This window comes from Apaloderma vittatum, unplaced genomic scaffold (genome assembly GCF_000703405.1).
Source record: "Apaloderma vittatum isolate BGI_N311 unplaced genomic scaffold, ASM70340v1 scaffold7327, whole genome shotgun sequence".
In the NCBI taxonomy this organism is placed as follows: domain Eukaryota; kingdom Metazoa; phylum Chordata; class Aves; order Trogoniformes; family Trogonidae; genus Apaloderma; species Apaloderma vittatum.
This window is the reverse complement of record NW_009726606.1, coordinates 11997-21027: the sequence shown is the minus strand read 5'-3', so window position 1 is coordinate 21027 and position 9031 is coordinate 11997. Positions and strand designations below refer to the sequence as shown.

Here is a 9031-nt window from a genome sequence, read left to right as displayed (position 1 = left end):
TCAGGAGAGAGACACAAGCTAAAGGTATTTCTGCAATGAAGAAGCCTCAGTCATTTGGTATGAGCTGTCACTACTGCTTCAATAGACAGTGTCAGTGCAGAATTAGCTCCTGCCTTCAGCTCACAACCAAGCTTTTGGGCTCTTTGGAAAGTGAGCTAACAATCACCATCTCCAGCACACACTCAGGATGGAGTCAGAGCTGTGCTCTGACAACCTGACAAAGATGCAGTGTGCTGTGACTGAAGAGTTTCCATGGAGTTTCATCTTGAAGACTGGCATATAACCTCAGCAAATACCTGTGAAGGGCAGTGTGTAATTCAGCCCAGCCTGGTCCACCGCTTCATTCCAGTGTGTAAAGCACCATGACAGATGGACACAATTTCATTGTGCATTTTGGGTCTTTTGCAGCAGTTCTCATGTTAATTCGCCGGAGACATTTCCTAGCTGTGAAGGGCAATGGGATCAGGCTGAAGCAAAAATGCGGCAACAAAACATGGTGACAAACACTACCACGATGATCCTCATTACCATGAGCCCCGGGGAGCCCCATTCTTCTGCCCTGGGGTGACAGCAAAGGCAAGTAGTGCAAAGAGCTGTGTACGCCGTGGATCTCACACACCCCCCCACTTCAGAGGCCTCTCCAGACCTCAGCAAGAGTGCCAGATCCCAATGGTGCAGATCTCGCCCAGCTGAGACCTGCAAGACACACCAAACCAGTCTCTGGGCCACAGCCACTGTGTGACCAATGTGAGGCAGGTAGGACTGCTGCCACCAGCCCAGGGCTGGTATCCCTGGATATCTACCCTGGAGAGCCTCCTGTCCACCCCACCCAGCTTGGTTGCACCAGGCTCTGTGGGACAGAGGATTCCTCCACCAGTACTGCCATCTCCAATTCCCTGACAGCGGAAATTGTTGTGGAAGCTTGTCAGCCAAAACCTGCTGTGGCTGATCTTGGAAGACGCCTTCCATCTCCACACAATTTTCATCTAAGATATTGCTCTCCTTCCTAGCAGTGGCTGCTCTCTCCAAAGATGTTTTGTATTCCCTCATTTCTTCACTCAGTGTGTGCACTCTGAGGTCATCTCCCACTGAGCACAAAAAAAAGCGCCAAAAAACGGTCAGGCTCTCCTGCATTCACCTGCCCCCAGTCCAAATCCCTCCCCCTTCTTATTCCAAAAGAATCAACTCAAACAAATAACTTTTCACCAGAAGCTGGTAACTTCTTTGAGAAGTGATGCCAGTCATAAATGAGAAATCCTAACCCCTGGAAAAGTGATTTATGGTCTTACTAGAGCCCAGTGAAATGCATGACATGAAATCTCCATATCGTCCTCTCCATTGCAAGCCCATTACCAAAGTCATCAGGCAGCCCATCTTCCCCCTGCCTTTTCCCCTCTGTACCGTGATATCACCTCAAGCCTTTCAGACAGTGTTAACTCCCTCTCCAAATCCTCAAACATCAGTAGTTTCATCTCCGACTTTAATGAGAATCTTTAAATCAAAGGGAACACAGATTCTGTGAGCAGGCTGGTATCGCTTGCAGCGATATCAGAGAACCTTGGTATTAGAGCTGCCAACATACCTCAGAGAGGCAGAACTATAAAATAAACCATGGAGGCTCACTGGGGCAGGCAGCTCTGGTGAACAACCATGGGGTGGGAGGTGCTGGAGTGTCACATCACAGTCTCATGCGTGTGCTTCACGTGCTCCTGAGTGTACATGTCTGTAGGCAGACGTTTTAGTGCGTGCTAAAGAGTGTCTTTCTGGTCAGAAACCTGTGTGAGCTATACACTCCCTCGGAGAGGGCTTCGGGATCAAAACAGCCTGTTGTTCCCTAGAGTTCAGGGGTCTGAGTGGGAGCCAGAGGGGCTCGTCCTTTGCAGAGAGGGTGGGGAGAACTCCGGAGAAGGTTTCCAGATGCTGCAGAAGGAAAGCAGTGGAGGAAGTAGGAAAATGGGGGGAAGGGGAAGTGGGGCAGAGGGAGAGAGAGACAAAGAAAAAGAGCACCATTATTATCATAGGAATAAATCTTACTTCCAAAATTTTCAAAGACATAAATCTCACGGAGCCCACCATTACCTGTCCTTCTCCTCTCCTAAATTAGCATGCAAAGCTATGTAATTCTTCAACATATGATAAACCAGGAAACTGCGTTAAGCAAGCAGCCTGAGACAGCAAAAACAACCCCCTCCAAAGCACCTTCTGTGACACTGGTGAAACAAAGCCCACAGCTACTTTGATTTTACCCTCCAAACAGGTGTAAAATGATTCCTACTAATGTAGATGCCAAGCTACAGGCCATCAAATATCCATCCATCCGTCCATCCATCTATCCATCCATCCATCCACTCGCCCACCAAACAGAAAGCCAGATCCAAGACGTAACTGTACAAAACGGCAGCAAGAGCTCTACATCTTGCAAGCACTCGATAGCAACAAACTAGACCAAAATGAAAAAGGAGAAAAAGCAAGTAGCTTTTGGATGTTTGAATTTTCATGCAAGGAATAAAGCTTAGTTTGCTATGGAACATTGCGCTTACAGCTTGCACTGTTAAAGCAAGGTTTGAGCAGAACCTTTGAACCTGCTGCTTTGAAACAGGCAGCCTGTAAGTTGTTGAAATACCTCTCCTGCTCAGAGGAAGAATATGCTCATCAGTGGGATATCACAGTCTGTCTTGCTTGTTAGCAGACCAGAAACACTTTCACAGAACTAGATGATAATAATAGTATACATATATAATAGTATAATATATCTGCCAGGAATATTTTCTTCTGCATGATCTTTGCAGTACTTTGAGTATTCAAGAGTTGGCCTCCTGCACTGTAGTATTGCAAGGTGGCCGTTGTACTGACAGAAAATGAAAAGGAATATTTGTTATCAATGTTTTCACTGCTTCCAAGGGAAAAGTTATGAATGTGCTTTCCCTGGACTATGGCAGACATACTCAGGTTATCCACTGAGCTGTGATGAGCACCTGGCCAGAAGGGAAATCTGCATTCTTTCTGCATCACTCATTTTTGTTCTTAGGCATGCAAGTCACTGTGGAATACTGCCTAGATGTGACAATTGCTGCTGTGATACTGGGATGTGATGTGATTAGGATCTCCAGGTGGTGAGCAGAGTAACAAGAAAGTACTTGTACCACTGTCATGAACATACTAAGAGTTTGTGTTTCTTTGTCTAATTACCTTGATAATTCAAGTACCACACTGGCTATTGCCTCCACACTGACAGACAAAGAAGCTCATCCTCTTCTAGCACCCCAAATACCAGCCTGTGAAACATTTGGACCTTTATCGCAGGTCTCTACTGCAAGTATCAGCACACCTTGACACAGTCTCATTCACAAGATCTAGAAAGTCAAAAGCTTCCAGCTTCCAACATGTTATGTGAAAGAAAGGATAGTTTTCTGCTGTGTGGCACAAGCTTTCCCCAGTATACACACACATACATGCACCTCTGGTGTGTATATTCACAGTATTGACTCATTACCAGAAATGGATGGGCACAGTTACAAAAAGCTATGGCATTCCTTGCATCCTTCCTTTTTAAGTTGTATTTGAAATCCTAATTCTATTGAGTTTGATCAACTACAGGAATTCTGCCAATGACTGAGAATCGATAGCCTTCTGCTGAGGAAACAAAAAACCAAGCAAAGCATAGACAAAGTGACTTCACCACATTTTCAAGACTATCTGCACTCGTTGTTGATTGCATGTGTTCAAAAGACTTGCCCAACAGTTAGGACGGTGGGTGTCTCATATGTGATTCAGTGTTCCTGCTTCTCCAAGTAAGGACTGAAAAAGCTGCAAATTCATATCTCCAGCAGCCTACTAGCAAAACCAGGGACTTCACATTCCTAGGACTTCTAAGCTAGAAAACAAATGAGGATTTTTTTTTTCTCTCTGTGCCTCCTTTAAAAAAAAAAAGAAGCACAAAACAAAACAAAAACAAAGCTAAGCAAGCTTCTTGCTGACTTTTTATCTGATTCAAGCAAAACCAAATACGCTTGCTCCTTCCCCTGGTCAGTTTCTTCATATCCCAAACTTTAGGTTTGGAATCATGGAAGCAGTACAGGAACAGGCACATGATCCAACTCAAAGCAGAACTGTGTAAAACAGAGAGATCCTCCAGTTCCGCTCATTTCAAAAACTAAGAATAGCAACAGAATGAAACAAGGAAAAACGCCTCTTCCGCCAGACGCCTACTGCAAATAACGAATAGTGTCTGAACCAGACAGCCTTTCCATGTAGAGCACGGAGGAGGACAGTCCCCTTGCTGTCACAGGGGTGAGGCTTGTGCACAAGCACTGCGGGGTAGGGCAGGTCACTCCAGACTTGTCAGGGCTCATGCCAGGAGTCAGTGCATCCTGCTTCATGCTCCCTGCCAGTGAGTCCACAGCTCAAGCATTTACAGTGCAGAAGCAAACCCAAGCAGGCACAGGGAAGACCAGGATGCGATGGTGCACTGTGTTCAAGGATATCTGCTGGAAGATGGTCTCCCCAGCTGCAGCCCAGCCCTGCAACTTCCTCCCAGCCATGCAGACCCAGCTGGAGCATACACGTTGGTCACTTTTAGGACAGAAATCTCAGTCCCAGGCTCTGTGTCCAGCAGCAGGATGCCAGAAAGCAGCTATTATGGGGCAGCCGCAGGCATGCACATTTCAGGGTCTGCAGCTGGCATGCAGAGGCTGGCTAAAAGTAGCTCAGTGTGGAATTTCTCTCTTGGCCACTTGGATCTGAACTTCAAGCATGAGCAACCCTCCTGTCTATTTCTGTTCGCCTGTATTTCTCCTCTGCCCCAACATCCACCAGACCTGGAAATTTTTCTCTTGGAGAGTAAGAAGCTGGCATTTTGTAGGAAGGTATCTCATTCCCACTCATCAGAAAGAAGGGTTTTTGGCATTTTAAAACACTGTTTAGCCTGTCAGTCCACCCAGGGTAACTGGAGGCAAGAGCTATATTACATGGAGCAGTTTTCAATACCTTGTTTGATCTGGCTGAGACAAAGCTCAGCAGAAACAAGGAGGGCAAAGCAAGTGCTGGGATGAGCTGTGGTGGACAGAAGGAGGAGAGACTTTGAGTTTTCTTCCCCTGTCCAGACTGAGCACTTGCAGGGTCTGCAGCAACTCCTCGCTCTCAACCTGCTGTAAACTCTGGAGCTGTTTCTACACCTGTCAGCATTTCCTGGGCTGTCTGCTCTTTCACCTGCAGGTGTCTTCCTCAGCTAAATACTGGAGTATCTCCAGGCACAGCTCTACCTCATGGCAAGCCAGGTGGGATCCTGTGGGATCTCTGTGGGCGCTTGTGTACCATCCACCAGCCTGGACACTGTTTCAGTTTCTCTGCCTCTGCTAAGGGATGGAGAGAGGACAAGGCAGGGCACAGCTCCCTATGGCAAGCTCACAGGCCCTTCTACCCTACAGTGCAGCTGGAGTGAAGCCTCTACCCTGCTGCTTTTCCTTAAGAGAATCACACAGCTCGAGACAACCTCCTGGGATTCCTTGGGGCAGCAGGCAAGAAAACACTGTGGAGGAGCAAACCCACGGCAAATGAAGGCAAGATGCTGAGGGGCACCACTCTGCCTGGGCAGTTGCATTGGGAAGGACTCGCTTCCACAAGCAGGTACTTACGCGGGGGTCCCACACAGGGTGAGGCGTGCTCATGCCAGGAGAACCCTCACTTCATATACTCCCCTTCGCTCACATAGTCCATAAAAGACCCCGGCAACTCAGCAAAATCTTCCAAGATAAGACTGGTGGAGTCCTCACCCAGCAGGTCACTGTCAGGCCGGGATGCCCGGGGGCGTGGAGCCAGTGGTGGTGGTGGTGGTGGCTGTGGAGGGGGGTCAGAGGCACCAGACTGGTCAAAGGCAGATGGTGGCTCCTCGCAGTCCTCCGACTCCCCTTCAGAGGAGGATGGCCCAAGGACATGGTAGAGGCTGGGCAAGCGGATGTCGAAACGGAGGCCGAACTTGGCAAAGAGCTTCTCGTTGAGGGAATAGAGCTTCTCCGAGATGTCGTAGCCCAGGTGGGAGGAGAAGAGCCGGGCAATGTAGCGGTCCTTCCTCAGGAGGAGATACAGCTTCTTCCTTGGCCAGGTGATGAAGCTGCAGTCAGTCTCAGCTGTCAGTGTGACCTGTGGGGCAGGAAGAGAGGAGTAAGCCCCACCACCTGGGCAGGGGTCACCCACCTTGAGGCTGCGTGCTTCTCTCCAGGGAACATTCACAGTGCCTTTGATGCCTGCTCTTCTTGGGGATGGTGGGGCTGAAAAGCCAGATCATCCAAGCTGAGCAATCAGATAAATCCTTTCCTGCCTCTGTTTCTATAAGGAGCCAGAGATCAGGTTTTCCTATGCAATTAGTGGCATGGCCTAGCTCAAGCTAGCCACATGGCTCGCTACATTTCACCCTCTTGCACTCAGATAATGCTCTCTTTTAACACCTGAGCGATGTAGCTGAAGTGTCACAGAGTGGGGAGTTTCTGCATGCCCAGCCAGTCCAGGTCACCAGCAGGTAAGCCTTGCAACAAGCTGCTGGCCCATCCTGCTGCTGAATTGCCCAACTCCTGCTCCAAGAAGGCCCAGAGTGCAGGAAGGGCCACCTGGAAGGCTCACCTTGTCACCCTGAATCCGAGGGACATCCTGTCTCACCAGCTGTGCTGGATGCTGTAGGGCTGAATGGCATTGAAAGACTTGCAGCACAACTCAGCAAGAGAGGAAATAAAAGGGTTTTACTGTGTTTCTGTGTAGATAGGGAACTCACTTGAGGTTTTATTGCGTTGATTTTGGAGAACATTTCATTTTGGTTTGGGTTTTGCCAATGCAAACACAGCTATTTATTCCCCTAGCTGTAGACCAGACTACTACTAATAAAAATATTATATAATACATGAGTGTATATTGTAATATATAAACATAATACAAATAATAACGAGAAGAAGAAAATATAAGAAACATAGAAAGGGTCAAACTGCCTTGGGCCAAAGAAGAACATCCGAGTGTAATGGAGACACCGGCATGTGAACAAGTGCTGAAGCCAAAATATCCTGGGGGCTCCCTTTCACTCTATATCCAGGGGTCTCCTTGGCCAGCTACCATGGCAGAGGGCCACTGGGAAGCTGAACACGGTCTGGCTGCATGTGTGTGTCCTTGGGTTTGATATTTAATGCCACTGCCATACAAGCAGCTGCCTTATGAAAGAAATATAGGAGATAAAACCCGAGAACTTTCCCAAGCAGAAGCAAGCAAAAGGAAGGGTAACACAGAAATTGAAATTACCAGAATCTCATTTTCCTAACCAACTTCCGGCACAGTGATCAAAAGTCATTGCTTCTAGTGAGGGATTAAGTGAGGTATAATAAGAAAACCTGACTCTTAACCAGGACAGCAGGACAGACTTCACTCATGAATCCCCCCAGCACAAGTGCTCTGGCACCAGCAAAGCCCATAGTTCAGACTTCGAGGGGAAAGTGCCAGTCCTGAAATCCAACACCTTCAGACAGTGGTCCTGTAGAAAGAAGACATAGCCAAAGGAGAAAACTCAAGGAAACTGGCTCTCCTTGTAGACTGAGTCACATTCCTACCATTTTTCAGTGGGCTTGGGTTTGAAACTGCTCAATCCAGAGAGCAATGAGAAAAACCTGGGCAAGAAAAACTTTCCATGTTCTCCTCCAGCAAAGTCACAGATTCAAACATGCTAAATTATTGTGATGCTAGGAATAAGGTTGAGATATGCCACAGAGCTTTTTAACTACTCAAGAGGAATTAGTGGGTTAAGTAACTGCCAAAAGCAACACATCACTATGGCTAAAGCAGGGCCATCAAGAGTAATGTCCTGCCAGGAACATGGACTCGTCAAGTCTCACCTGCTGAATGCTGGTCTCACATAGGCTGCTACTTCTTCATGCCTCTCATAAACAGACACGGATTTAGGCATTTCCAGGACATAGCTGCAGCTTTTCCCCACCTAGGACTCTACCTCCCTACTCTGGTGTCTACCTCTCCGACTAGCCCAGTCTCACAGAGCAGGAGAGGAGTCGACAGCTTGTTCCTGAGCTGTCTCACGCACCACAGATGAAGGCACTCAGGAGGTCTGGGAATATTCAGTTCTGCAGAAATTAGCTCAGAAAACATTGCAGATGTCTTTGCAGGTTCCATGCCATCCAGACAGTCATTTCCCTGCCAGAAGCATCGGAAAGCCATTGTTCTCTCTGCTTGACTCCTAGGCAAATACAGTTCAGGAGCCACCAGAAACCTCCTGCTGGGTTGAAGCCCTGAGCAAAACACGAGATAACCCCACCTCTAGAACAGCCATGCTGTTGTTGGCCTCTCTACGCCATTACCTTGGCCCCAGCATCCCTATTTCTGCTCACAAGCTGTAGCCCTGTGCCACAGTCACACAGTCAGCCACCTCCTGCAACTGTTACTCTTGTAAAATCGTATCACTGGCAATGTCATAGGTTTCAGGAATGACTGCCATGACCCTTTCACACGTGGGCCAAAATCAGACCCAAGGAAAGCAGATTTGGAGAGCTGCCCTGGTTTAGAGAAATCTGAGTGTAGCTGCTCTCATGAAAAAGCATCATCATTCCCTCATGACAGTCCCCTGCTCTCATGAGATAAACAAAATCTCTCCTTGTATGCCCTAACTGACATATTCTAGATTAACATCCTGATGGTGATCAGCCTGCCCTGGGATGTGAGCTTAAGTAATCTCCTCCAGAAAGAAAGCCAAACAAAAACTGCGGGGTGTTGACAGCAAGAGCAAAATCATTTCAGTTGCTGCAAATAAGAAATGGTCTGGCCTCTCAGCAAGGGATTCTTCTGCTCAGAAAGAACCATATTCGGGTGTGAATCATCCTTTCTGCTTCTCTACCCCAAGAACATCACCATCGGAAACTCCTGTGAGGAACAGGATATTTATGGATTTACATCACTTCTGCGTGTTTTGCCACAGCTGCCATCTTGACGTTGGAAAAATGCACCCTGCTAGCAGCGTGCAGGGCAAGTGCATCAACACAGGTACTAGGGA

At 47.7% G+C, this 9031-nt stretch overlaps 1 protein-coding gene across 2 annotated transcripts in view; it reads right to left on the bottom strand.

Moving 5' to 3' along the window:
• Positions 1-1834: 1834 nt before the first annotated feature.
• POPDC2 (popeye domain containing 2) overlaps positions 1835-9031 on the bottom strand; it is a 10124-nt gene continuing 2927 nt past the window's right edge. The window contains exons 3-4 of one of the 2 annotated variants that reach the window (XM_009873345.1): positions 5772-6138; positions 1835-1920 (exon numbers count right to left, since the gene is read on the bottom strand). In XM_009873345.1, coding sequence (XP_009871647.1) covers positions 1835-1920; positions 5772-6138 — 453 coding nt within the window. Of the gene's footprint in view, positions 1921-5679; positions 6139-9031 lie in introns of those variants that run through there. The other variant, XM_009873344.1, reaches the window with a different exon arrangement.